The sequence below is a fragment of the Sardina pilchardus genome, chromosome 20 (genome assembly GCF_963854185.1).
Source record: "Sardina pilchardus chromosome 20, fSarPil1.1, whole genome shotgun sequence".
Taxonomy (NCBI): domain Eukaryota; kingdom Metazoa; phylum Chordata; class Actinopteri; order Clupeiformes; family Clupeidae; genus Sardina; species Sardina pilchardus.
The window spans coordinates 5,539,433-5,562,744 of NC_085013.1; the positions used below are offsets into that span (position 1 = coordinate 5,539,433).

The following is a 23,312-nucleotide window of genomic DNA, read 5'->3' on the forward strand; positions in this document are numbered from 1 at the left end:
CTTTAAGTATACGCTCATGGGAAGGTGAGTGTGTTTAAGTGTAAGCAATGAAACTCAAAATGCAAGGAAACTCAAAATACTTAGGATTTTATTTCACACCAGAGTAAAAACATTTTACAGGTCTTTCAACTGTCGGAGCAAACGGAAGCATTCTCTCTTTGGTGTTAGCTCATTCTCAGTAATGTCATGATGCATCACACGTGCACTCACAACACCTTCAGTATTATTGCCAGAACAGTGATGATCTGACTCACAACTGTCCATTGCTGAATCCAATGCAGATGAACAATTAGTAAACATCAAAGAAGCAGAAACTTCTCCAACCTTCCACTGACTAGACACAAACTCCTCTGAATTAGAAGCAATATATTCTGGGTCAGTTGTTCTCTCTGTCTTGCAGAATGACGGTAACCATTGAGGGCTTTGATCATAATGCTTTGATACAACTTTTTTCTGTACGTGTTTACGATAGAACACTGAGGAAAAATGCGATAGTCTCCTTTGACATGACAGACGTATGTGCCTCTTTTTCCTTTTGGTCAGTCTCTTGGTATGCTCATCACTACTAAATACTAGGGTCTTTGTTTTTCTACTAGACAAACTGTTTTCTGGTTCATCTATGATTTCTTTGGGACTGCGGGATGCACCTAAAGCCTGTTGTGTTTTGCATGGGTGTGGTGCACTGGGCAAAGACATTGATTTAGAAGTGAGTGAGTCACAGCATAAGGGAAGTGTTGGTGAAGATGGCTTAGTAGTCTGGGTAGGATCCAGTTGTCCTAGTGATTGAATTTCTGCAAAAAGGTTGCTGTGTGTTGTGGGGATAGCTTTGGTATCAGACCCTGGGGAACCATCACAGTTGACATTTAAGGAGACAGATTTTACATCATCAACAGTCTCCTCCATGGGATTTTGGTCTGTTTCATCACTGGAAACCAAGTCAGATCTATTGGATGAACGTATATCCAGCTGATCAGAGGACAACCAGCAATCATCTCTCATGTCTATTACTGCATTCTCTTCTTCTGTCACAGATAAATCTGCTCTGATATTGTGAGTCACTGTCATTATAACTTTATCAGTAAAACTCTGTGGTGCAGCCTCATCAAGAGCAGCCTTGATATTGCCAGGAGATTCAGCCTTAGGTTTGTGAGGACTGTTAGCACTATCTAATTCACTCTGATCTACAAGTTCACCAAGCACCATTTTGGCCTCATTCAGATCCTCAATCACATCTAACGTTTCTTTAGAGAGGAATGTTTTTACATCCACAGCTTTACAATTCTCCTCAAGTGCCATTTTCAATCCAGAGCATGATGTTGATGATAATGGTGTAGCTTCGAGCTGCAGCCAATGTGGTGGTGCTGAGACAACATTCCGCTCTGAAGTTGGATACAGTGATATCGGTAAACTGCCATTTGTTACACATACAGCCTTAGGGGTTGAACAAGGAAGAGAAGGTGCATTTAAATTGAAAGTTTCAGTGACACTGATCTGTACCAAACTGTCCGTCTTATTCTTCCCTTTATCAAGAGTGTCCAGTATAAGACTTAGTGGACTGTTGTCTGATGAACTGGACTCCTCATTGTAGCTGACTGTTCCAGAGTTTTCAAATAATCCTGGATCCTGTGTTTCAACATTTGAATGCAAACTGTTATCTGTTATAGACACAGCCTTGGGACTTGAACAAAGAGGAGAAGTGACATTTAAAGTGAGAGTTTTAGTGTCAGTGATCAGTCTCAAACTGTCCTTTTCAGGACTGGTCTCTTCAAGGGATGCTGAAGCACTCTCTTCACTTTCATCTTGTCTGGTAGAGTCTATCCTGACCACCTCGTATGTGCCACCAAGGTCAGCTTCACTTCCTTCATCAACAGAGTCCAGTATCAAACTGCTCAGTGTGCTTTTCTCTTCCAGGGAAACATGCACAGTGTCATCACGTGCATTGTCTGTGAGTGTGTCAGAATGATGAACTTCATTGCCTTCAATAACAGAGTCTAGTGTAAGATTGTGTAGACTATGGTTGTCTGATAAGCTAGACTCTGAATTGCTATTGGGTGTTCCACAAATCTCCAGTGGAGGGCCTGAGAAAGAGATACTCGTTTTACTCCTCTGACTGCCGACATCTGTGGTTTTCTGCAGTGGTTCTCCAATCTGAGCATCATTTTTCATTATACAGACAGTGTTGGCTTTTGAAGGAGGGACAACTCCTTGGTCTAAGTCGTATTGAAGTGTCCGTGCACTTTGTCTCCTCTTCATAACTGACTTAGAGAATGGAGAGGAAAAGCATTTATATTTTTGAGGCAACCCTGGAGTCTTCTCACTGTGCCGTTTTGAATAAATTGGTTTGTTGGTAGATTTTCTAGAGAGATGAACATTGGGACTATTGCACCCATTTACGCTGCCATTATTTTTCTTCCCTTTGAGGTGGAACCCAAATGATTTCTGTGGTAACTTTGTTTTAAAATGATCAGGACTCCAATAATCTTCATCAGTAGACAGTTCTTGAAACTGGAGGTGGGCGTCACATTCAGTTTCCCCCCCACTCCTCTGCACTTCATCAACAATGTGAAACTTTTCCAGTTCTGCCTCCAGATCTTCACTGCTTTTGTCACTGGAGTTCAGCGTAAGGTCGTATGGAATGCTTATGTCTAATGAATTATTTGCTGCCGTATTGTGGACACGTCTATTTTCCAATACACTGTCATATCCAGCAGCGTGTTCTGAAAGTATGTCATCTGAATTGTGTTGATCAAAGGATGAGGTACCACCTTTTCCTTCACACTTCTCTGTTTGTGGGGCTTCACTATCACCATCAGGGCATACACCTGAAACCTGTGGTGTTTCCACTATGTGTGGTGTACTTGGCACATACATGGACTCAGCACTAAGTGACTGATCACATGGAAAGACAACAGGTGATAGGAATAATGAAAGTGGTGTAAAGATCTGGGTAGGGCTCAACAATTCTCTTGATTGAACCTCTAAAGAAATGTCATAGTTTATTGTGGGTTGTGGGTCTTGTCTAGAAGTCTTGGCATCACCCAGCTCTTGTCCTGGATCCTGTGTTTCCACATCTGAGGGCAAACTGATATCTGTTATAGACACAGCCTTGGGGCTTGAACAAAGAGGAACATTTAAAGTGAGAGTTTTAGTGTCAGTGATCAGTGTCAAACTGTCCTGTTTAGGGCTGGTCTCTTCAAGGGATGCTGAAGTACTCTCATCACTTTCATCTTGTCTGGTAGAGTCTAACCTGGCCACCTCATATGTGTCACCAAGGTCAGCTTCACTTCCTTCATCAACAGGGTCTAGTGTAAGACTGGGTGTATGGTGGCTGTTTGATGAAATAGACTCTTCATTGCAGTTCACTGTTCCAGAGTTTCCAGATGCACTGCTAATTCTGAAAACATCAGCTGAACCCCTGTCATCTGAATTGTGTGACTCTCTGAATAAAGCAGAATCACCCCTTTCACTCTTCTCTGTTTGAGGAGCTACAGCATTACTGCCAACACCTACACCTGCAACCTGTGGGAGTTCCTCCATGCCTGGTGTACTGGGCACAGACATGCATCCAGGTGTAAGTGAGTATTCACACAAGGTGAAAGTTTGCCAATTTGGTGGTGATAACGTGGGGGCCTGGTAAGGACGTTCTTGTTTTGGTGTATGGACTTCTCTTAAAGGGTCATAATATCTTTCAGGTGATGAGCAAGCTTTTGATCTAGGGTTGTGGGTCACACTAAGCTTTAGTGTTGACTCCTGTGTCTTTACCTCTAAACATACAGCAACATCTGTTGCAGCCAGAAGCTCTGGGCCTGGGGAAGTGTGTCCATGTGAATTTGAAGTCATAGTTCTACTGGCATCAACATTTGTGGCGGTTTGGTTCAGTGTACTTTTCTCTTCCAGGGAAACAAGCACAGTGTCATCACGTGCATTGTCTGTGAGTGAGACAGACTGATGAACTTCATTGCCTTCAATAACAGAGTCTGGTGTAAGATTGTGTAGACTGTGGTTGTCTGATAAGCTAGACTCTGAATTGCTATTGGGTGTTCCACAGGTCTCCAGTGGAGGGCTAGAGACAGAGATGTTCATTTCACTCCTCTCACTGCCGACATCTGTGGTTTCCTGCAGTGGTTCTCCAATCTGAGCTTCATTTTCCATCATACGGACAGTGTTGGCTTTTGAAAGAGGGACAGCTCCTTGATGTAAGTCGTACTGAAGTGTCTGTGCACTATGTCTCCTCTTCATAATTGAATTAGAGAATGGAGAGCATATATATTTTTGAGGCAACCCTGGAGTCTTCTCACTGTGCCGTTTTAAATAAATTGGTTTGTTGGCAGATTTTCTAGAGAGATGAACATTGGGACTATTCCACCCATTTCCGCTGCCATCATTGTTCTTCCCTTTGAGGTGGAACCCAAATGATTTTTGTGGTATCTTTGTTTTAAAATGATCAGGACTCCAATAATCTTCATCAGCAGACACTTCTTGAAACTGGAGGTGGGCATCACATTCAGTTTCCCCCCTACTCCTCTGCACTTCATCAACAATGTGAAACTTTTCGAATTCTGCCCCCAGATCTTCACTTCTGCTGTTATCACTGGAGTTCAGTGAAAGGTTGAGTGGAATGCTTATGTCTGTTAAGTTATTCACTGCAGTATTGTGGACATGTTTGTTTTCCAATAGACTGTCATGTCCAGCAGTGTGTTCTGAAAGTATGTCATCTGAATTGTGTTGATCGCTGGATGAGGTACCACCTTTTCCTTCACACTTCTCTGTTTGTGGGGCTTCACTATCACCATCAGGGCATACACCTGAAACCTGTGGTGTTTCCACTATGTGTGGAGTACTTGGCACATACATGGACTCAGCACTAAGTGACTGATCACATGGAAAGACAACAGGTGATGGGAATAATGAAAGTGGTGTAAGGATCTGGGTAGGGCTCAACAATTCTCTTGATTGAGCCTCTGCAGAAATGTCATAGGTTCTTATGGGTGGTGGTTCTTGGCTAGAAGTCTTGGCATCACCCAGCTCTTGTCCTGGAACCTCTATTTCCACATCTGAAGGCAGACTGTTATCTGTTATAGACACAGCCTTGGGGCTTGAACAAAGAGGAACATTTAAAGTGAGAGTTTTAGTGTCAGTGATCAGTGTCAAACTGTCCTGTTTAGGGCTGGTCTCTTCAAGGGATGCTGAAGTACTCTCATCACTTTCATCTTGTCTGGTAGAGTCTAACCTGGCCACCTCATATGTGTCACCAAGGTCAGCTTCACTTCCTTCATCAACAGGGTCTAGTGTAAGACTGGGTGTATGGTGGCTGTTTGATGAAATAGACTCTTCATTGCAGTTCACTGTTCCAGAGTTTCCAGATGCACTGCTAATTCTGAAAACATCAGCTGAACCACTGTCATCTGAACTGTGTGACTCTTTCAATAAAGCAGAATCACCCCTTTCACTCTTCTCTGTTTGAGGAGCTACAGCATTACTGCCAACACCTACACCTGCAACCTGTGGGAATTCCTCCATGCCTGGTGTACTGGGCACAGACATGCATCCAGGTGTAAGTGAGTATTCACACAAGGTGAAAGTTTGCCAATTTGGTGGTGATAACGTGGGGGCCTGGTAAGGACGTTCTTCTTGTTTTGGTGTATGGACTTCTCTTAAAGGGTCATAATATCTTTCAGGTGATGAGCAAGCTTTTGATCTAGGGTTGTGGGTCACACTAAGCTTTAGTGTTGACTCCTGTGCCTTTACCTCTAAACATATAGCAACATCTGTTGCAGCCAGAAGCTCTGGGCCTGGGGAAGTGTGTCCATGTGAATTTGAAGTCATAGTTCTACTGGCATCAACATTTGTGGCAGTTTGGTTCAGTGTGCTTTTCTCTTCCAGGGAAACAAGCACAGTGTCATCACGTGCATTGTCTGTGAGTGAGACAGACTGATGAACTTCATTGCCTTCAATAACAGAGTCTGGTGTAAGATTGTGTAGACTGTGGTTGTCTGATAAGCTAGACTCTGAATTGCTATTGGGTGTTCCGCAGGTCTCCAGTGGAGGGCTAGAGACAGACATGTTCATTTCACTCCTCTCACTGCCGACATCTGTGGTTTTCTGCAGTGGTTCTCCAATCTGAGCTTCATTTTCCATCATACGGACAGTGTTGGCTTTTGAAAGAGGGACAGCTCCTTGGTGTAAGTCGGACTGAAGTGTCTGTGCACTATGTCTCCTCTTCATAACTGAATTAGAGAATGGAGAGCATATATATTTTTGAGGCAACCCTGGAGTCTTCTCACTGTGCCGTTTTAAATAAATTGGTTTGTTGGCAGATTTTCTAGAGAGATGAACATTGGGACTATTCCACCCATTTCCGCTGCCATCACTGTTCTTCCCTTTGAGGTGGAACCCAAATGATTTGTGTGGTAACTTTGTTTTAAAATGATCAGGACTCCAATAATCTTCATCAGTAGACACTTCTTGAAACTGGAGGTGGGCGTCACATTCAGTTTCCCCCCTACTCCTCTGCACTTCATCAACAATGTGAAACTTTTCCAGTTCTGCCTCCAGGTCTTCACTTCTGTTGTTATCACTGGAGTTCAGTGAAAGGTTGAGTGGAATGCTTATGTCTGTTAAGTTAATCCCTGCAGTATTGTGGACATGTTTGTTTTCCAATAGACTGTCATGTCCAGCAGCGTGTTCTGAAAGTATGTCATCTGAATTGTGTTGATCGCTGGATGAGGTACCACCTTTTCCTTCACACTTCTCTGTTTGTGGGGCGTCACTATCACCATCAGGGCCTACAGCTGAAACCTGTGGTGTTTCCACTATGTGTGGTGTACTTGGCACATACATGGACTCAGCACTAAGTGACTGATCACATGGAAAGACAACAGGTGATGGGAATAATGAAAGTGGTGTAAGGATCTGGGTAGGGCTCAACAATTCTCTTGATTGAGCCTCTGCAGAAATGTCATAGGTTCTTATGGGTGGTGGTTCTTGGCTAGAAGTCTTGGCATCACCCAGCTCTTGTCCTGGATCCTCTATTTCCACATCTGAAGGCAGACTGTTATCTGTTATAGACACAGCCTTGGGGCTTGAACAAAGAGGAACATTTAAAGTGAGAGTTTTAGTGTCAGTGATCAGTGTCAAACTGTCCTGTTTAGGGCTGGTCTCTTCAAGGGATGGTGAAGTACTCTCATCACTTTCATCTTGTCTGGTAGAGTCTAACCTGGCCACCTCATATGTGTCACCAAGGTCAGCTTCACTTCCTTCATCAACAGGGTCTAGTGTAAGACTGGGTGTATGGTGGCTGTTTGATGAAGTAGACTCTTCATTGCAGTTCACTGTTCCAGAGTTTCCAGATGCACTGCTAATTCTGAAAACATCAGCTGAACCACTGTCATCTGAACTGTGTGACTCTTTGAATAAAGCAGAATCACCCCTTTCACTCTTCTCTGTTTGAGGAGCTACAGCATTACTGCCAACACCTACACCTGCAACCTGTGGGAATTCCTCCATGCCTGGTGTACTGGGCACAGACATGCATCCAGGTGTAAGTGAGTATTCACACAAGGTGAAAGTTTGCCAATTTGGTGGTGATAACGTGGGGGCCCAGTAAAGACTTTTTTCTTGATTTGGTGTATGAACTGCTCTTAAAGGGTCATAATATCTTTCAGGTGATGAGCAAGCTTTTAATCTAGGGTTGTGGGTCACACTAAGCTTTAGTGTTGACTCCTGTGCCTTTACCTCTAAACATATAGCACCATCTGTTGCAGCCAGAAGCTCAGGGCCTGGGGAAGTGTGTCCATGTGAATTTGAATTTATAGCTCTACTATCATCAATATTTGTGACCGTGTGGTTTAGTGTGCTTTTCTCTTCCAGGGACACAATGTCATCACGTGCATTGTCTGTGAGTGAGTCAGAATGATGAACTTGTGTAAGATTGTGTGAACTGTGGTTGTCTGATAAGCTAGACTCTGAGTTGCTGTTGGGTGTTCCACAGGTCTCCAGTGGAGGGCTAGTGACAGATGTACTCGTTTCACTCTTCTCACTGCCGACATCTGTGGTTTCTTCAAGGGATGCTGCAGTACTCTCATCACTTTCATCTTGTCTGGTAGAGTCTAACCTGGTCACCTCGTATGTGTCACCAAGGTCAGCTTCACTTCCTTCATCAACAGAGTCTAGTATGAGACTGGGTGTATGGTGGCTGTTCGATGAAATAGACTCTTCATTGTAGTTGACTGTTCCAGAGTTTCCAGATGCACTGCCAATTCTGAAAACATCATCTGGATCCCTGTCATCTGAATTGTTTGACTCTCTGAATAAAGCAGAATCACCCCTTCCACTCTTGTCTGTTTGAGGATCTACACATGCAACACCTGCAACCTGTGGGAATTCCTCCATGCCTGGTGTACTGGGCACAGACATGCATCCAGGTGTAAGTGAGTAATCACACAAGGAGAAAGGCTGCAGATGTGGTGATGATAATGACTTCAGGGTCTGGTAAGTACTTTCTTCTTCTTTTGGTGTATGGACTTCGCTTAAAGGGTCATAATACCTTTCAGGTGATGAGCAAGTTTTTGATCTAGGGTTGTGGGCCACACTAAGCTTTAGTGTTGACTCCTGTGATTTTACCTCTAAACATGTAGCAGCATCATCTATTGCAGCCAGATGCTCAGGGCCTGGGGAAGTGTGTCCATGTGTATTTGAGGTCATAGTTATTTTACCCTCTCGGGACACAAGCACAATGTCATCACTTGTATTATCTATGAGTGAGTCAGGATGAGCACTCTTCTCATTGGCATCATCTATAGTTTTCTGTAGTGGCTCTCCAATCTGAGCATCACTTTCCATCATACAAACAGCGTTGTCCTTTAAAAGAAGAAGTGATCCTTGGTCTACATCATACTGAAGTGCCTGTGTGCTATGGGGATCAATATTTCTGCCTTCATCAACAGAGTCCAATTTAAAATAGTTTCCTGGAACATTTTTATCTCCGAAAATACTTTCTGGAGTCATATGTTTTAACTCATCTGGATCACTGGATATCATGAAGTTGCCTGTTTTATCCTTTTCCTTTGGGGGGTCTTTGGGATCACTACATACATCTGGAATTTGTGGCAATTTCGCCATACATAATGTGCTGGGCAGAGAAGCGATTTCAGAGTTGAATGAGTTGTTGCCTGGTAATGGTGCTGATCTAGGAGTTTGCACAACAGTCAGATCTGATCTTTGATCCTTTGATTTAACAGCTGAATGCAAACTGGCACCTGTAGACACTGCCTTGGGGCTTGTGAAATGGATACTAAGTACATTTAAAGAGATGTCTACAATGCCAGCATTCTTTGTCACACTGTCTTTTGAAGGACTATCTGTGTCAGAACTGTCAGGATGTACTTCACCTTTGTCCTTAGAGTGCCTTGTACAAGTTTGTTGACTATTGTTGTCTGCAAAACTAGACTTTGACTTGTTATTTGATGTTCCAGAATTTCCGCCCACACTGTCATCTGCGAAAGTAGTTTCTAGAAGTAAAACATCTGCATTTTCTGGATCTCTTAGGGGTGAATTAGAGTTGCTCGTTTCACCTCTATCTGCTTCACTGCCTTCGGGATCTGAATCATACTGAAGTGGACATGCTTTGGCTCTCTTTTTCTGGACTGTAGTAGAGAATGGAGAGGAAGAGTATTTACATTCCCGAGGCAACCCTGGAGTCTTCTCATGGTGAAGTTTTGAATAAACTGGCTTGACAACAGATTCTCTGGAGATTTTTTTTTTTCCTTTTTGATGTCCACCCTGTGATTTCTCTGGATGATGTCTATGTGCATCAACAAATGCTTTTTGATAGTTGAGGTGGGCCTCACCATCAATCTCATCTTTACTTCTCTGAACTTCGTCAGCAATGTGCAGCTTTTCCATTTCTGCCTCTAAGTCCTCGCCATGACTGGCCTTAAGGAGCTGGCCATGATCAGAAATCCCACAAATGCTGCCAGAGATCTGTTCTCCTAACTGCTTCCCAAGGATTTCCTCAGTACTAAGCCGTTTAAAATTTTGATGTTCCAGCTGTAACTGGGTGGCAGAGTATTGAGTCTCTCCAAGACTGCTAAGCTCCATTAACTCTGAACGAGTGAAGTGTCTCAAAGGATTCTGGTCATCCCCAACTGCATGTCGAGCCAATAAGCCTTTGAATAGCTGCCTACGGTATATTTTCTCTTCCACTGTCCCACAAGTGATCAAACGGTAGACTTCTACCTCTCTCCTTTGTCCAATTCTGTGTACCCGATCTACTGCCTGGGCATCTATTGATTGATTCCAGGAAGGTTCCATGATAATGACACGATCAGCGGTTGTCAGGTTTAAGCCCTCCGCCCCAACTTGAACTGTGAGCAAAAGGATGCTATGGGATCCATTCTGGAAGGACTTAAGCAACATCATACGTCGGTGGAGTACAACAGTTCCATCCATGGACAAAACAGTTCTTTGCCCCCAGTCTGTTTGCATAAGAGTCTGCATGGCAATTTCGAGTGTTTTGACATATTGAAAAAACACCAGAATCTTATGTCCTTCAGAATAAAGTTTCCTCAGCAAAGCAATCAATATGGCAAGTTTTCCAGAATGTGTGGTTTTGGATTCAGCAGAATTCAAATCATGTCCATCAAACTGTCTGGAGCAACAACAGATCTTCCGCAAATTGTGTAAAAGCAAAAGGTTTGAGGGGGCATCAGGTGCCTCATTAACTGATAATTGGTGACGGTAAATGGCCTCCTGCTCAGGCGTAAGCTTGATCCAGAGCACAAACTCACGTTTGTCTGGTAGCTTTGGCAACTGGTCTTTAGTACGCCTGAGCCAGACTGGTTTTATTGTCTTTTTCAGACATTCCATCAGTTCCTGAGCCAGGGCCCTTTCATCTGCCATTGCATCAGCCTCCCGCCCTCGAGTTATCGGGTTCTCAAAATTCTTTCTGAATGTTTGGTATGTTCCTAACAGGCATGTCTCAGAAATAATAGACAACAGGTTCCACAGTTCCTTGAGATTGTTCTGGATTGGTGTGCCAGTAAGAAGAATCCGAATATGGGCTTGTACTGACAATGCCACTTTGTAGGTCTTTGTCTTTTCATTTTTGAGTTTGTGCGCTTCATCAAATACCACGAAATCCCAGCAATATGGACTAGAACGCAAATATGACAGTTCTTTTTCATGCCTGACAACTGTGTTGTATGTGGTGATAAGTATCCCTCCTGCTCTTTTCACTTTGCTCAGGTTTTTGTCTTGGCACTGCTCTGATTGATGGTATTTCAAGCATTCCATCGAAGGGGCCCAGTCCTGTATCTTGCTAGCCCAATCATCTAATAAACTTGCAGGCACTACTAACAGTATGCTTGGGATCTTTTTGTCCAAACGAGCAACACTGGCCAAAAATGAGATGACTTGAATAGATTTTCCAAGACCCATTTCATCTGCTAAAATAACACCCTTCCTGCCCTCTCTGTATGCATTGTGAAAGAACTCAATACCTTCAATCTGGTATGGATACAGTCTACTTTTGAGACATTCACTAATTTGTAGCTGTTCGCCAGGAGAGTGTTGAACTTCTTTCTCTATCTTATCTGGTAGATTATGTTGATCATCCATGGTTTCCATTATTCAATAACTGTAGAAAGAGAAGGAACATAACAGTTACCAATTGAAAGTGGTATGACAATGAATAATTACTGCGATCACAGGCATAGGAAGGGGCCTCTTGCCGAGCCCATTGGTGGACTAGGACTGGATTTGACCACACAGAGTAAGACTTTTCAAGAGCCTGATTTAACTGCCAAACAGTTCCCAAATGAGGCTACAAAACAAGGATTGTTCCATTCCAGTGGCTTTATACATTGGTGCGGAATTAATGATTTCGCCTAGAACTGTAAAACACTAAGGGCCCTAATTGATGGCAAAAAATATGTTTCAAACAAAACAGCCAGCTAGCTCACCCTTCCCTCCTGTGCAATTGAAACTGACATGAATGCACATCTCATCAGTGATTGGCTGGAACAGTTTGTTACGTTACAGGGTCCAGACTCGACCAGGCTGTTTTTGTTGCCGTTTTTGGAGCCAAGGCTGTCTACACAGACCTCGGCAGCTAGTGGATTGTGAGGAGATGCTTGCTATATGTGACAGTTTTAGCTTAGAAACCATGTAACATTGCTAAGAGAACCTTTAAAAACACATACCATAATTATTGCCATTTTCCACTTTAGTCACACATTTCTTTTTTCCACATACAGTATTTCCATGCCTGATGCCCTGCGAGTTGACAGCATAGCCTACCATGTCCAAAATGTAACTAATGTCCACAGGGGCAGTGAACATTTCTTGAAAAATGATATATATATATATAATTTGACCTCTGAACTGCGCTACATTCTGGGGGCATATTCGTGAGGCCCCATGTTCATGCCCCCAGAGTGTAGCTCTGTAACTGCCTGGCTGCTTTAGGCTGCAAGGTAAAAAAATCCCCTCTTAGTATGAATGTGTCCATGGATGGGACGTGACATTGAGACGTGTTACTGGCATGAAATTCAAAATGTGCTCATATTTTTCATAAAATAGTCAAATTTCTCTCCTTCCACAGTTGACATGTTCTCTCCTTCCACAGTTGAACTGTTCTCAATTAAATATAGGGCTGACGTGATTTTTGAATCATATTACTTTTTAATTCACATTTTTCAAAGTGTCCCAACTTTTTTCGGGTATTCGGGTTGTAAATAAATAGGCAGTGCTCATGATAATTTAGTGTCCCAGTGCATAAATAAGGCAATTATCCTAATTCCTCTCCTCTGCCTTTAGACAGATGTATGTGCATGAAAACTGCATGGTAAACCATACATTACACATCCCATAGCCTACACATATTGATCCAAATACATAGGGTGCTTACAGTTAGTTGTAACAATTATAGAGTTTGATTCCAGAATAATCTTTGTTAGCAAAAAAAGTACAAAGAAGTATGGGTCATGAATCAGATAAATAATTTCTTTCCCCTGACACATGTATATGTGTACATACTCTACATCAGTGTGGTTGATCTCTTTCATACGTGTTCATTGATGTTATCACACCATCTGCTGGTCTGGCATGATACTACATCTTAAGTGGAGTGCACTTTACACACCAGTAAGATTTTCTTGGACCCCTATTTTCACAGATATTTTCCAAATAACAGTGGTGAATAATTCTAAGTAGGCTATACAAGATGTGGCCTTAGTTCAATTACTTGAATATTGAACATTCAATTGAATGAATATCTGTATTTTCATTTGTTCAGTGAAAAGTGACTTTACGGGTGACAATACAATACAATCATGACATTTTGGCCACAGTATAGTAATTTACGATAAAGTTGGTATTACAATTTAATTCTGCCATATATTGTGATTCATATTTTACATCTGGTATACGATACTGTGAATCTCCAAAGTAATTTTGGTAACTTGGTTCTAAACGTAAACCTTTCCTTTCTACTATGAGGAAAGGGAAGAATGACCATCTTACAGACTTCAAAATGTCCACAGAGCAATGCTATTAGAGCTGAGGTACGGTTATGTATAAAAAAATAAATAAATAGATATTAACATAATAAGCCTAATTAACAGACAGAGACATATGTGACTTCTATTCTGTTGTGCTATATGCAACTGTCTATGCTGCACACTCCCAATCAACATGACTTCTAACCTTGGTTGAAGGATTACAGAGGGTTTAATTATTTTAATATAATAAAATGACAATATTCTGGGTAATATGTACTATCAACAGTTAGTGCTATTTTTCACAGTAGAATCCACATTTGAAAGCCTGGCCATGTTAGACTATCAGTTGTAGTTGCCAGTTTGTGTGGCTAGTTATTTCTGGTGGCTGAGGGAAATGTAAACGTTATATGTTGTATAATAATTTTAAGCAGTATCATTGCGGAAAAGCCTACAAAAGTGACTGATATAAAACAAATGTGTATACCATAAGTTATGGTGTCCTGTGCTCCATTATGGTTTTCAGTTGCAGTGTAAAGCTTGACCTTTGTCAGGACCGGAGAGTTGCAGAGAAGCTGTAATGACAATAATGTACATTTATGTGTAAATGTGCAACAATAATGGGATCCATACAATTTTTTAAGACATTGAGTGATTCCAAGTAAAACAGGCAACTGAGCTGAGTGACCCTACAGATGATAGCATCTTATACGGGGCAAAGTGTAAAAATAGTTTTAAAGACTGGTGTAATTTTTCTGAATGTCATGTTGCCCAAAATTGATCACACTTGTTGCAAATAATGTGATACTCCCAATATAACTAGTTCAGACTGCAGACAGGTTGGTGAACAGTGTAGATTCATTAGGCTGGGTGAACCCTGGGTGGGTGAACTTAAGCGACGCGAAGTGCAGTAGAAACAAAGCGCAGTCTCCCCAGAAATCAGGTGGTGAAAATCAGACTACAGATTCATATCAACAACGAGGCAATATGCATAGTGAGACATTTAGAATACATTGTAGGCTGTGATACTTCTATTTACTGTACTGAAATATCGACTGACAAAGATTTATTTCTTACTTTATTTACAGTAAATATTGAATCCACTGAGTCGTGAAATCTTATTTGATGCTTTTTGATTTTTGTTTTGTTTTGTTTTTTTGATGCAAAATGCATTTACTGTGCTGTAAACAATGAACATTTCTCCTGGAGCATTATTCCCTGCCTAAACACTGTTTTCTATTTTATAATGTAGTGTGTAATGACTGCTCAGTAGTATTTTTTTAATTATTATTTTTACTACAGCAGGGGAAATAAGTATTGAACATGTAATCATTTTATCATTAAGTAAACTTCCAGTGAAGCTATTCACATACATTTTTCACCAGACATTAGTATTAACTTGAGTAATCCACAGATAAAAGTCCATAAGAGATATAACGCTTACGGAAATTAACCATGGTTTACTATGACAAAATAACCATGGTTTTTAGGTTTAATGTTTTTGTGGGTAACATGATTTATCACTGATGCACGATATTGAATTTTAGCCGATATCTGATATACAAATATTTACAAGCTCATTTTGGCCAATTACTGATACCAATGCATACCGTACCTCTGATTTTCATTTATTGAAAAGTATTTCCTGTACTACAATTAACCTGTTATTGTGATCTTGTAGGCCACACTTGCCATAGATACGGGACATTAAAACTGCATGAAGACATGTTGGCAGTATAGGCTAAAGGTTCATATCTGCAGATACCGATATTGGGCCGATGTTGTCGTCCTTTAAGGGAAGGGTACAAGAATTATCATAAATTCATGCATGAATTAGTTAAATTAAATTAAATTAATTACATTACATTAATGAAACAAAATAGCCTACCTTTGAACAAAAAAACAATGATAAACTGTAGCTTACTTCACAACATCAGTTGCTCCTGTTGAATGGAGATGCGCATCTTCTTGAAAACTTCTTAAGAATGGGCAAGATGGCAGAAAGGAGCCACACCTCAGAAGTCTTGTAAAATCCTGTACATCATTGTACAACAATACAAAAACAGGAGGGGAATGTAAAAAAAAGAAATTCAAGTCAATCATCTTCACATTAATTCACATTTAGAGCCAAAGACTAGCCTACAGTAAATATTTGCTAGATCTTAAATGGACTGTTATGACATTGCTTAAGTCAATGGGTTTAAAGTGGTGTGCCGAAGCAATGGTGTGTCATGAGGCAAAGTGAGGTGTGCCGTGCACATTTTTAGGAACCCAATGTGCTTTTGTACAGTCTCATAAAATAGGATAGAGGCGTATTTTTAAATGTATCAATGCAGGTGTAACTCGATGGACTGATGTGGGCATGATGTAATGGGACCAGTGCTGTTAGGGAGCCAGCACACTCAGACAGGAAGTGTCTTGGCCATTTTGGCACGTTGGGCACCTCTGTGCCTATGAAGACAACGGTGCCGCCACCCTAGGTCTCCTTTGTGTTCTGTGGGTAAGGTGGATGGCGCAGTTGATTTTGTTTGTTTGTTTGTCGTGTTGTGCCGTCTTTGTGTGACTTAAGTAATCGACTTCAAGTGATAGCACACGTTCCTGACAATCTCTGTTAACTGTGGATGTTTTGTGCTTGCTCTGAGTAACTTAGAGCTCATAATAAGTAGATGGTAGCCAAACCTATCAGTCTGTGTTTGAGTTTGTCATTAATGCGCTTGACTCTGGTTTTTGTGCATGTCCTTTGAAAATGATCTGACAAACAATTTCTGAATACCCTAACTTGTGCTGTCTGCCCGTCTCCACAAATGCGCCCTTACCACAAAACAGCGGTTTGAGCGTCTGCTGTCATTCACCGGGTTGGTTGTTGCACATGATCAGCACGTTACGATAAATAATGATTTATTGGTGTTTAAGAATTGTTGTTATTTGGCAAACAATATATTCGGTGTCAGAGTGAAGATGTAGGCCTAGAGCAGAATACTGAGCGGTAGATAATCGAAGCGTATAACGCCCATTCGGGAAAAAAACCAACCGCACTGAGCCTTTTGTGCAAGTAGCCTAATTGCCATGTAACATTAATGTGGAAAATATTGGCTGAGCATTGTTTTCTGGTGTTCAAATAGTGTCCATTTTTGTATCTTTCTTGCATCCCTACTTTAAAACTAGTTTGCTTAATAGGCTGAGGAGGTGTGTTGTGATATTTTATCAGTTGTGTATGTGTCCTGCCACAGAAAAAGTTTGGGGAACACTGGCCTAGGCTATTTCTTTAAGTTAAGTTTAAACGCTTTGATGAGTAGCGTTTCTTGTGCAACTTCATGTCGAATCTTCGAGTCATTTCGTTAATACAAATTAAAACAAGAGCAACCAACCACAGCTTGACAATTATGGAACCTAAATTGTCGGGATAAATTAATTTTAGTCTTACCTTTCTTTCATAGGCTGCTACCTCCGTTTGATGCGATGACAGATAACAAAGGTGAGAACACAAACATCGCTGTCTCTGATTTATAGGCTAAAGGCCCAGTTTGTTACAAGCAGCCTAACGGTTTGTGGGCGTCGGCTTCCAATTGGGTGTCTTAGCTAAATTTAAAACAGCGAGAGAGAGAGAGAGAGAGAGAGAGAGAGAGAGAGAGAGAGAGAGAGAGAGAGAGAGAGAGAGAGAGAGAGAGAGAGAGAGAGAGAGAGAGAGAGAGAAGGTACAGTAGGCTATTGCAAATCACGAATCGAAACTATTTTTTCTACAGATGTCATCTTCACAAAAAGCCAAATAGGCTTTGTGACAAACTAGGTCAACATGAGTTTTAGTCAACCAAATAGTTTGGGACTTTCCTGCTATTGCCACACAACACACGCCCAAAGCGTGCCCATCTGAACGTCTCTAACCGATGTTCTTGAGTGGGAGTGTCAGGGATTTCCACAGACAGCTCCAGTGCTCCAGGCTGTAACTGTACACATGCCACACAAAAGCAAATCCTTTATTTGAACCTATCTGGTGAGTCTGAGCTTTTTTTTTTAAGGGAGCCCTGGAACAACATACAAGGAGCATCAGTCAAAGAAAGCAAGACAGTAATTAAGTAAACAGGCAAGCTCATTATATAAATAAAAATGCACAGAGCATAGCTTAGAAAACCTTTTTGATACTGCTCAAGTGAATTTCTCAGTTTAGAGAGGTTGGTTTGACTTGTGAAGCTTGTTTGACTTGTGGGGCTTGTTTGAGGGATGTAGGCTGTGTCTCACCAAAAAAAATCACACTGCTATAAAAAGTCACACTGCTTTTTATAATTAAAAAGCCTTCAATTTAGGTGGGCTTACGCATTGGTCTGTGTTTGATCTAGGGAAAACATGCAAAGGAACAGTCCAATATTGTCAGACTGTCACGCAGGGGATGGGATGTGTTGTCCTTTAGAGATGATAGCTTATCCATTATTCTGTTTTCCCACCACCTCCACAGGGTTGGAAAGGGAGCTGGACAGAGCTGACCTCACAACCTGTCCTATTGAGTCTCTTCTTCTCACCTTTCGAAATGCCTTATATTAGTAATCATAACAGATTTTCTGTTTATTTAGGGGTTTATTTTCATGGGGGGTGTCAATGGAAAGAGGAGGGATTTCATTTCCCTCTTGGTTCGGCTGAAACACGCCCCATAATTACAGCCCAATGGAGAAGTATCAAACTCAAATTCAAAAAGAAGCAGAAAGCGAGTAAACCGTTGTCGGAGGAACATTTGGAAAGAGGAAACCGATTGAGGAGTGGCATATGCTAAAGCTATAAATGGAGTTCTGTAGCGAAACCTGCAAGCAAAAAAATTAGAGAAGATGAAGAAATGGCTAAAACGGCATAGTTTGTCTTTAACATCACTGTGAAGACCTGCCACATCAGTGGCAACATAAAAATCACATTTTCTGTATCCATAATACAGTAGATTCACACTTGCTTGCTTATGACAATTTAGCTTAATTTAAATTCATACAAAGCTGCCTCTGTAGAATACACTGTATTTGACACCAATGAATTTGAAAACATGTAACATGAACTCTGACATTTTATTTTAAATTAAGAAAATTGTGGGTTCCAGGCAGTATGTTCTGCCAATTCAAGGTTTAAACCAGTTATAGCTAGACTATACATAAACCAAACAACGCAAACAAGCTTCATACATCTCAATCATATATTGTGATAGTTTAAATCAAATCAAACATCTTCACACACATAACATAAATAGCAAATTCATTTAACAACTGAGGAAATGATCTGTTCACAGAATAATCCAAATGACAATAAAAAATAAAGAGACACTGTATATTTTAGAAAAGAGAATGTCTGTATGAGTTTCAGAAGGAGAGTGAATTATTGGTATACTGGCGGAAGGGGAATGTGAACTTGGAGAGGTGAGCATTACCAGTGGGAGACCGGCCAAGGGAACTGGAGAGTAGGCCTATGACTTGGAACCAGGGATTTCAGCAACACCCCGACAAGAGAAAGGAGGTCTTGTCATGCTGCTGATCCAGTCCTATGCACAACACAAAGCAGTTTGAGCCGGTCCTATTCTGGGGTGCGTTGCAACCAACAAAGTTGCTAACTTGGTTTTGGGAAACGCGCCCCAGTTTCATAGTGATTCCTCCCACGGATTAATCCACAAACATGCAATCCAGAAGAATTCAGTGTAATTTGTCTTCAGTGTGTACTCTTTCAAATGTTCGTCCACCCTCGGCAACCATTCTTTCCGATAGCGCTTCTGTGTGCGTGAGTTAACACTTTCAGTTTCATTTTATGTTGCCAGCTGGCTGGTTTCAAGGTCATTTCTCCTTCTAAAATTGAGAAACAGAATAGAATAGCATGGTTAAACATAACAACAATGCAATGCAAATACATATTATAGATATTATAAAATAACAAATAAACTGCACTTAACTTTAAAATGACAACTTCAGGCACAACTAAGGTTGACATAGAGAACATAAACAGACTGAAGACTGGTATAGAAGATCTTACCTTATCTTTTGTATCTCCATTGCTTGAACCTGCATAAACAGAATTGAATTTTAAAACAATTTCATTTTAAACGTCAGAATTATGTAGGCATTATTAAATTCTCCTTTATATTTTGTAACTAGCTTTTTCCGTACTTTTTCAAAAGTTTAATCTTTAAAAAGCTGCACCTGCAGAACCCTGCAGGTCCTTTTCTGACTTTGTAGAAATGGAACAACTGACTCAAGCCTGCCTTTGTTAGAGCAGGAATTGAAATACCTGTAGAGCTGAACATCCAACTAAACACCTTTATTAGACCATAAAGGCCCAAGGCAACAGCAACCATCACCATAGACTCCTCAATAGATGGGGCACTGACACCTACCACACACAATAAAAGTAGAGGTCTGAGTGTTGCTTTGATGCATAACAATTACTTTTCTTGGTCCCAAAACTCTCTAAAAGGTTTAAGCTCTTTCGAACACCTTAGGATGATTGAAACGGAGTGAAAAAAAAAATGATAGGAACTAACCAACAAATAGCATCTTTTGGCTTTTGGCTTTACAATGAAAAGCTATACTGTATATATCTATCTACAGTATACAGTATACAGTATGTATATATATATATATATATATATATGGGTCATTCCACATCAATTCAACCAGGACCTGAACATGGGCAAAACACACCGTTGAGATCAACATACTTCGTATAGCATTGATGTCCATATGTAGTGTGGAAAATAAAAATGGAAGATTTGCATAAGATAAATATTGTCCCGAAACTGTCTGTGACTTGGAAAGTATTGGTCTAATATAAGTCATTTTACAGTGTGTCTGGGTAACATAGGTACACCTGCTTTTTTTCAGAATTTTTTTCAGAGACCTCAGTGCCTGGGCCCTAGTTGATTTGACATGGAATGATCCATATATGATTACAATATGCATTCCCATGGATTGACTTAAAGGTCTCATTCCAATTTTCACTCCTGTATCTTTCCTAAACAAGTACTAATGTAGTAACATCACCCACCAATAACATTGAGGGTCACTTTGGCCTTCCTGGTGCCCCCTGTGTGTTTGGCCACACAGGTAACCTCCCCACCACGGCCCAGTCCCAGCCTGGATGAGTCCAGCTCCAGACGACTGCTCTGGCTGTATGTGCCGTCCGAGGCCTGCTTGTGGCCAGACATACTGCCCTGGCCCAGAGACCGTGACTGGCCGTCAGCCCCAACAAACTCCCAGCCCAGCTCCAGCGAGAGGGGAACGAAGCCTGAAGCCTCGCACTGCATTGACACCGCCTGGCCTGACAGGATGAGAGGGAGCGGGGAGGGAAAGATGGAGAGGGAAGGGGGCTCTATGTTTGGGTAGGACAGAGAGGAGGAAGAGATAATCCGAGAGAGACAGAATGATATTATTTGATGCGTAAAATAAACGACTGGTGCTTTCATCAGATTGCTGTGATCAAAAACTAGCCTGAGGTTGCCATCCTCACCTACGACCTCCAGGTCAATTGATACCTGTGCCAGCAGGTTTGGCAGGTAAACAGTGCAGATGTAGGTGCCCGAGTGGCGCACTTGTGCTTCCTCCAGGATCAGTGATGCATTTCCTGTCTCATGCAGGGCACTGAAGTCCAGCACTGCGTCCGTCTCGGCGGTGTCAGCCAGCCGGTCATTCTTGCCATCGTATGCCAAGACCAGGCGGCCTTCTCCGTGGAACTGGTAGCGCCAATCCACAGAGAAGCCCAAGCCAGCGAGCGGAGAGGAGGGATTCACCCAGAAGCCGCAGTCCAGCATCACCTGCTCACCCAGACGAGAGCGAACAGCTGCAGTTCTACTGCTGATGCTGAGGATGACTGCGGGAGGAATAGAAAAGAGACAGGAAGAGACACAGACAATGTTGTACGTGGTTTTATATACAGTGAACCTGTCACTAACTTTGGTCAATTCATTTACTTTGATGGTGTCATAGGCAATGCATTGCAGTGAAGCACAGCATCTACCTTGAGGTTCTTTGGATCCCGAGGGTGCACGCATGATGGCGGACATTACCAACTGCCCATCTGATCCTTGTGCAGCCACTGAAAACCAATCAGCTTGCAGGTGAATGGGGCTTTGGCCGGATTCAGTGAGCGAAGTAGCCCAGCTGACCAAGGATGGTTGAGGTAAGAACGGGTTAATTTCACACTGTGTCTTTTTCACAGAGCCCTCTGCTGGGTGGAGGGGAGCACGGCAGAAAGTAGCAGCAGGGTCTGAGGAAGAAAGGATACGATATGATGATCTAATAATCAGAAGCCTAGTAAAATGTGTAATTTGTTTGCAGTTCTTATGCAGGAAATGCAGTGGATTTTGGACATGAAAATAATACCACTATACTGCAATGTGTAGCCAATAGCCATACTTCAAAAAACGGCAATATAGTTAACTCAAGATATCAACTTGAAGTACCCAATATCCACACCAGTCAGGTAACGTGATCAGGAAAGAGATGGCCTTATAGTTAGTCAAGCTTTTCGAGCAGTTTCCAAGGCGCGCGCGCGCACACACACGCACACACACGCACACACACACACACACACACACACACACACACACACACACACACACACACACACACACACACACACACACACACACACACACACACACACACACACTCACCAGTGACATAGTAGACCCTCGTAAGGTCTATGTCTGCAGGGGGGCTTAACTGCGTGATGCTGTCATCACCGGAGTCCGTTCTGATATACATGACAGACTTCTCCTGCGTTACTGGTGCAGAGAAGCCCCCTCTCCCGGGCTTCTCCTGGACAAACCAGCACTCCATCACGGGACAATTATCAGACGACGCTGTAACAAGAAAAGATACTTCATGTCTACTAAAACACTGGAATGAATTACAAAATGCACCACAAATAGTAGGCTAGGCGAACCTCAACAGGGTTTTTTAATTTAAAGCCGGCTATAGCCTACTTCAGTCGGTGTTTGTGCATGTTTTCAGTAGGCTATCGTAGCTGGGCGTCTGAAGCTCAAAGCATTATAAATAGCCTACAATTCAGAGCAGCGCGAAACATTCAGTCATAACGTCTTACCACGTATGAAGGATGACGTCAATGTGATACATACGATCTTATAAATCGTTGCATAACCGTTCATATTTCTTTCTTTAATATACAAGCTCTTAAGACCTAGAGAATACAATAGCACACGACAGTGTAATCTAAAACAGTGTTAAATATACGAATTGGACTCTACCGGACTTCCGCAAAAATGCTGGCGCTTTTAGTTTCATTTTAGGATATCAAACTGCCATGCGCGTCAGAATGGTAAAATAAAAAAAAATATATATAAAAAAAACACTAGGGGGAGCGCTTGATAAATGTAGGCTGGGTAAACCCAGCCAGATCTTCCAGCGATTTGGATTTTCGCCTTGCAGCTCAGGCTGGAAACCTGCATAGCTATTGGTGGACACAGCTCCTTATGGGCTACTACATGTGTTTTAGATCGCCATGATAGGGCCCTAAATCACAAAACTAAATAGACTTCAACCCTTGTGATTCAAACAGTCTTTTGTTTTGTTAATTTTGTGAGGGTGTGTGTGGGGATGAGCACACACACACACACACACACACACACACACACACACACACACACACACACACACACACACACACAAACACACACACACACACACGTATTTGGTACATTGCTAAAGACACAGAAGTCAGTATTTTCATCCTCCCTGCTCACACAGTCAAAAGCTCTCTGCAGTTGTCTTCTTAACCCTTTGTGCTCTGTGCAGCCAACCTCCGCAATATATCCTCACAACGATGATGTCAAATAGTCAG

At 41.9% G+C, this 23,312-nt stretch overlaps 2 protein-coding genes across 4 annotated transcripts; both read right to left on the reverse strand.

Annotated features, from left to right (window-relative positions):
- Nucleotides 1–70: 70 nt before the first annotated feature.
- LOC134067487 (uncharacterized) lies at nucleotides 71–16,992 on the reverse strand. 2 transcript variants are annotated; one of them, XM_062522776.1, is made up of 4 exons: nucleotides 16,921–16,992; nucleotides 15,421–15,530; nucleotides 13,984–14,071; nucleotides 71–11,635 (listed from the first exon to the last, which is right to left on the reverse strand). In XM_062522776.1, the coding sequence occupies exon 4, from the start codon at nucleotides 11,623–11,625 to the stop codon at nucleotides 115–117; it is 11,511 nt and encodes a 3,836-aa protein (XP_062378760.1). In that variant the 5' UTR covers nucleotides 11,626–11,635; nucleotides 13,984–14,071; nucleotides 15,421–15,530; nucleotides 16,921–16,992; the 3' UTR covers nucleotides 71–114. The 2 variants fall into 2 exon arrangements, with proteins under 2 accessions (XP_062378760.1, XP_062378761.1); XM_062522777.1 differs by lacking the exons at nucleotides 15,421–15,530; nucleotides 16,921–16,992 and adding an exon at nucleotides 15,385–15,415.
- A 1,527-nt stretch (nucleotides 16,993–18,519) lies between these two features.
- Nucleotides 18,520–22,733, reverse strand: LOC134067912 (tapasin-like). 2 transcript variants are annotated; one of them, XM_062523398.1, is made up of 8 exons: nucleotides 22,557–22,733; nucleotides 22,126–22,314; nucleotides 21,468–21,716; nucleotides 20,961–21,320; nucleotides 20,499–20,822; nucleotides 19,743–19,844; nucleotides 19,488–19,516; nucleotides 18,520–19,303 (listed from the first exon to the last, which is right to left on the reverse strand). In XM_062523398.1, exons 1-8 carry the CDS (start codon nucleotides 22,618–22,620, stop codon nucleotides 19,292–19,294), a joined length of 1,329 nt encoding a protein of 442 aa, XP_062379382.1. In that variant the 5' UTR covers nucleotides 22,621–22,733; the 3' UTR covers nucleotides 18,520–19,291. The 2 variants fall into 2 exon arrangements, with proteins under 2 accessions (XP_062379382.1, XP_062379383.1); XM_062523399.1 differs by lacking the exon at nucleotides 19,743–19,844.
- Nucleotides 22,734–23,312: the final 579 nt, after the last annotated feature.

What these genes read in the sequence shown, in the direction of transcription:
- LOC134067912 (XM_062523398.1), bottom strand. Translation starts at nt 22,620, where the DNA reads ATGAACGGTTATGCAACGATTTATAAGATCGTATGTATCACATTGACG. An exon ending in GACGTCATCCTTCATACGTG is followed by an intron (nt 22,315 to 22,556) that starts GTAAGACGTTAT and finishes TTCTTGTTACAG; the next exon opens with CGTCGTCTGATAATTGTCCC. An exon ending in TTGGATGTTCAGCTCTACAG is followed by an intron (nt 19,517 to 19,742) that starts GTATTTCAATTC and finishes CTGTTTATGCAG; the next exon opens with GTTCAAGCAATGGAGATACA.
- LOC134067487 (XM_062522776.1), bottom strand. Translation starts at nt 11,625, where the DNA reads ATGGAAACCATGGATGATCAACATAATCTACCAGATAAGATAGAGAAA.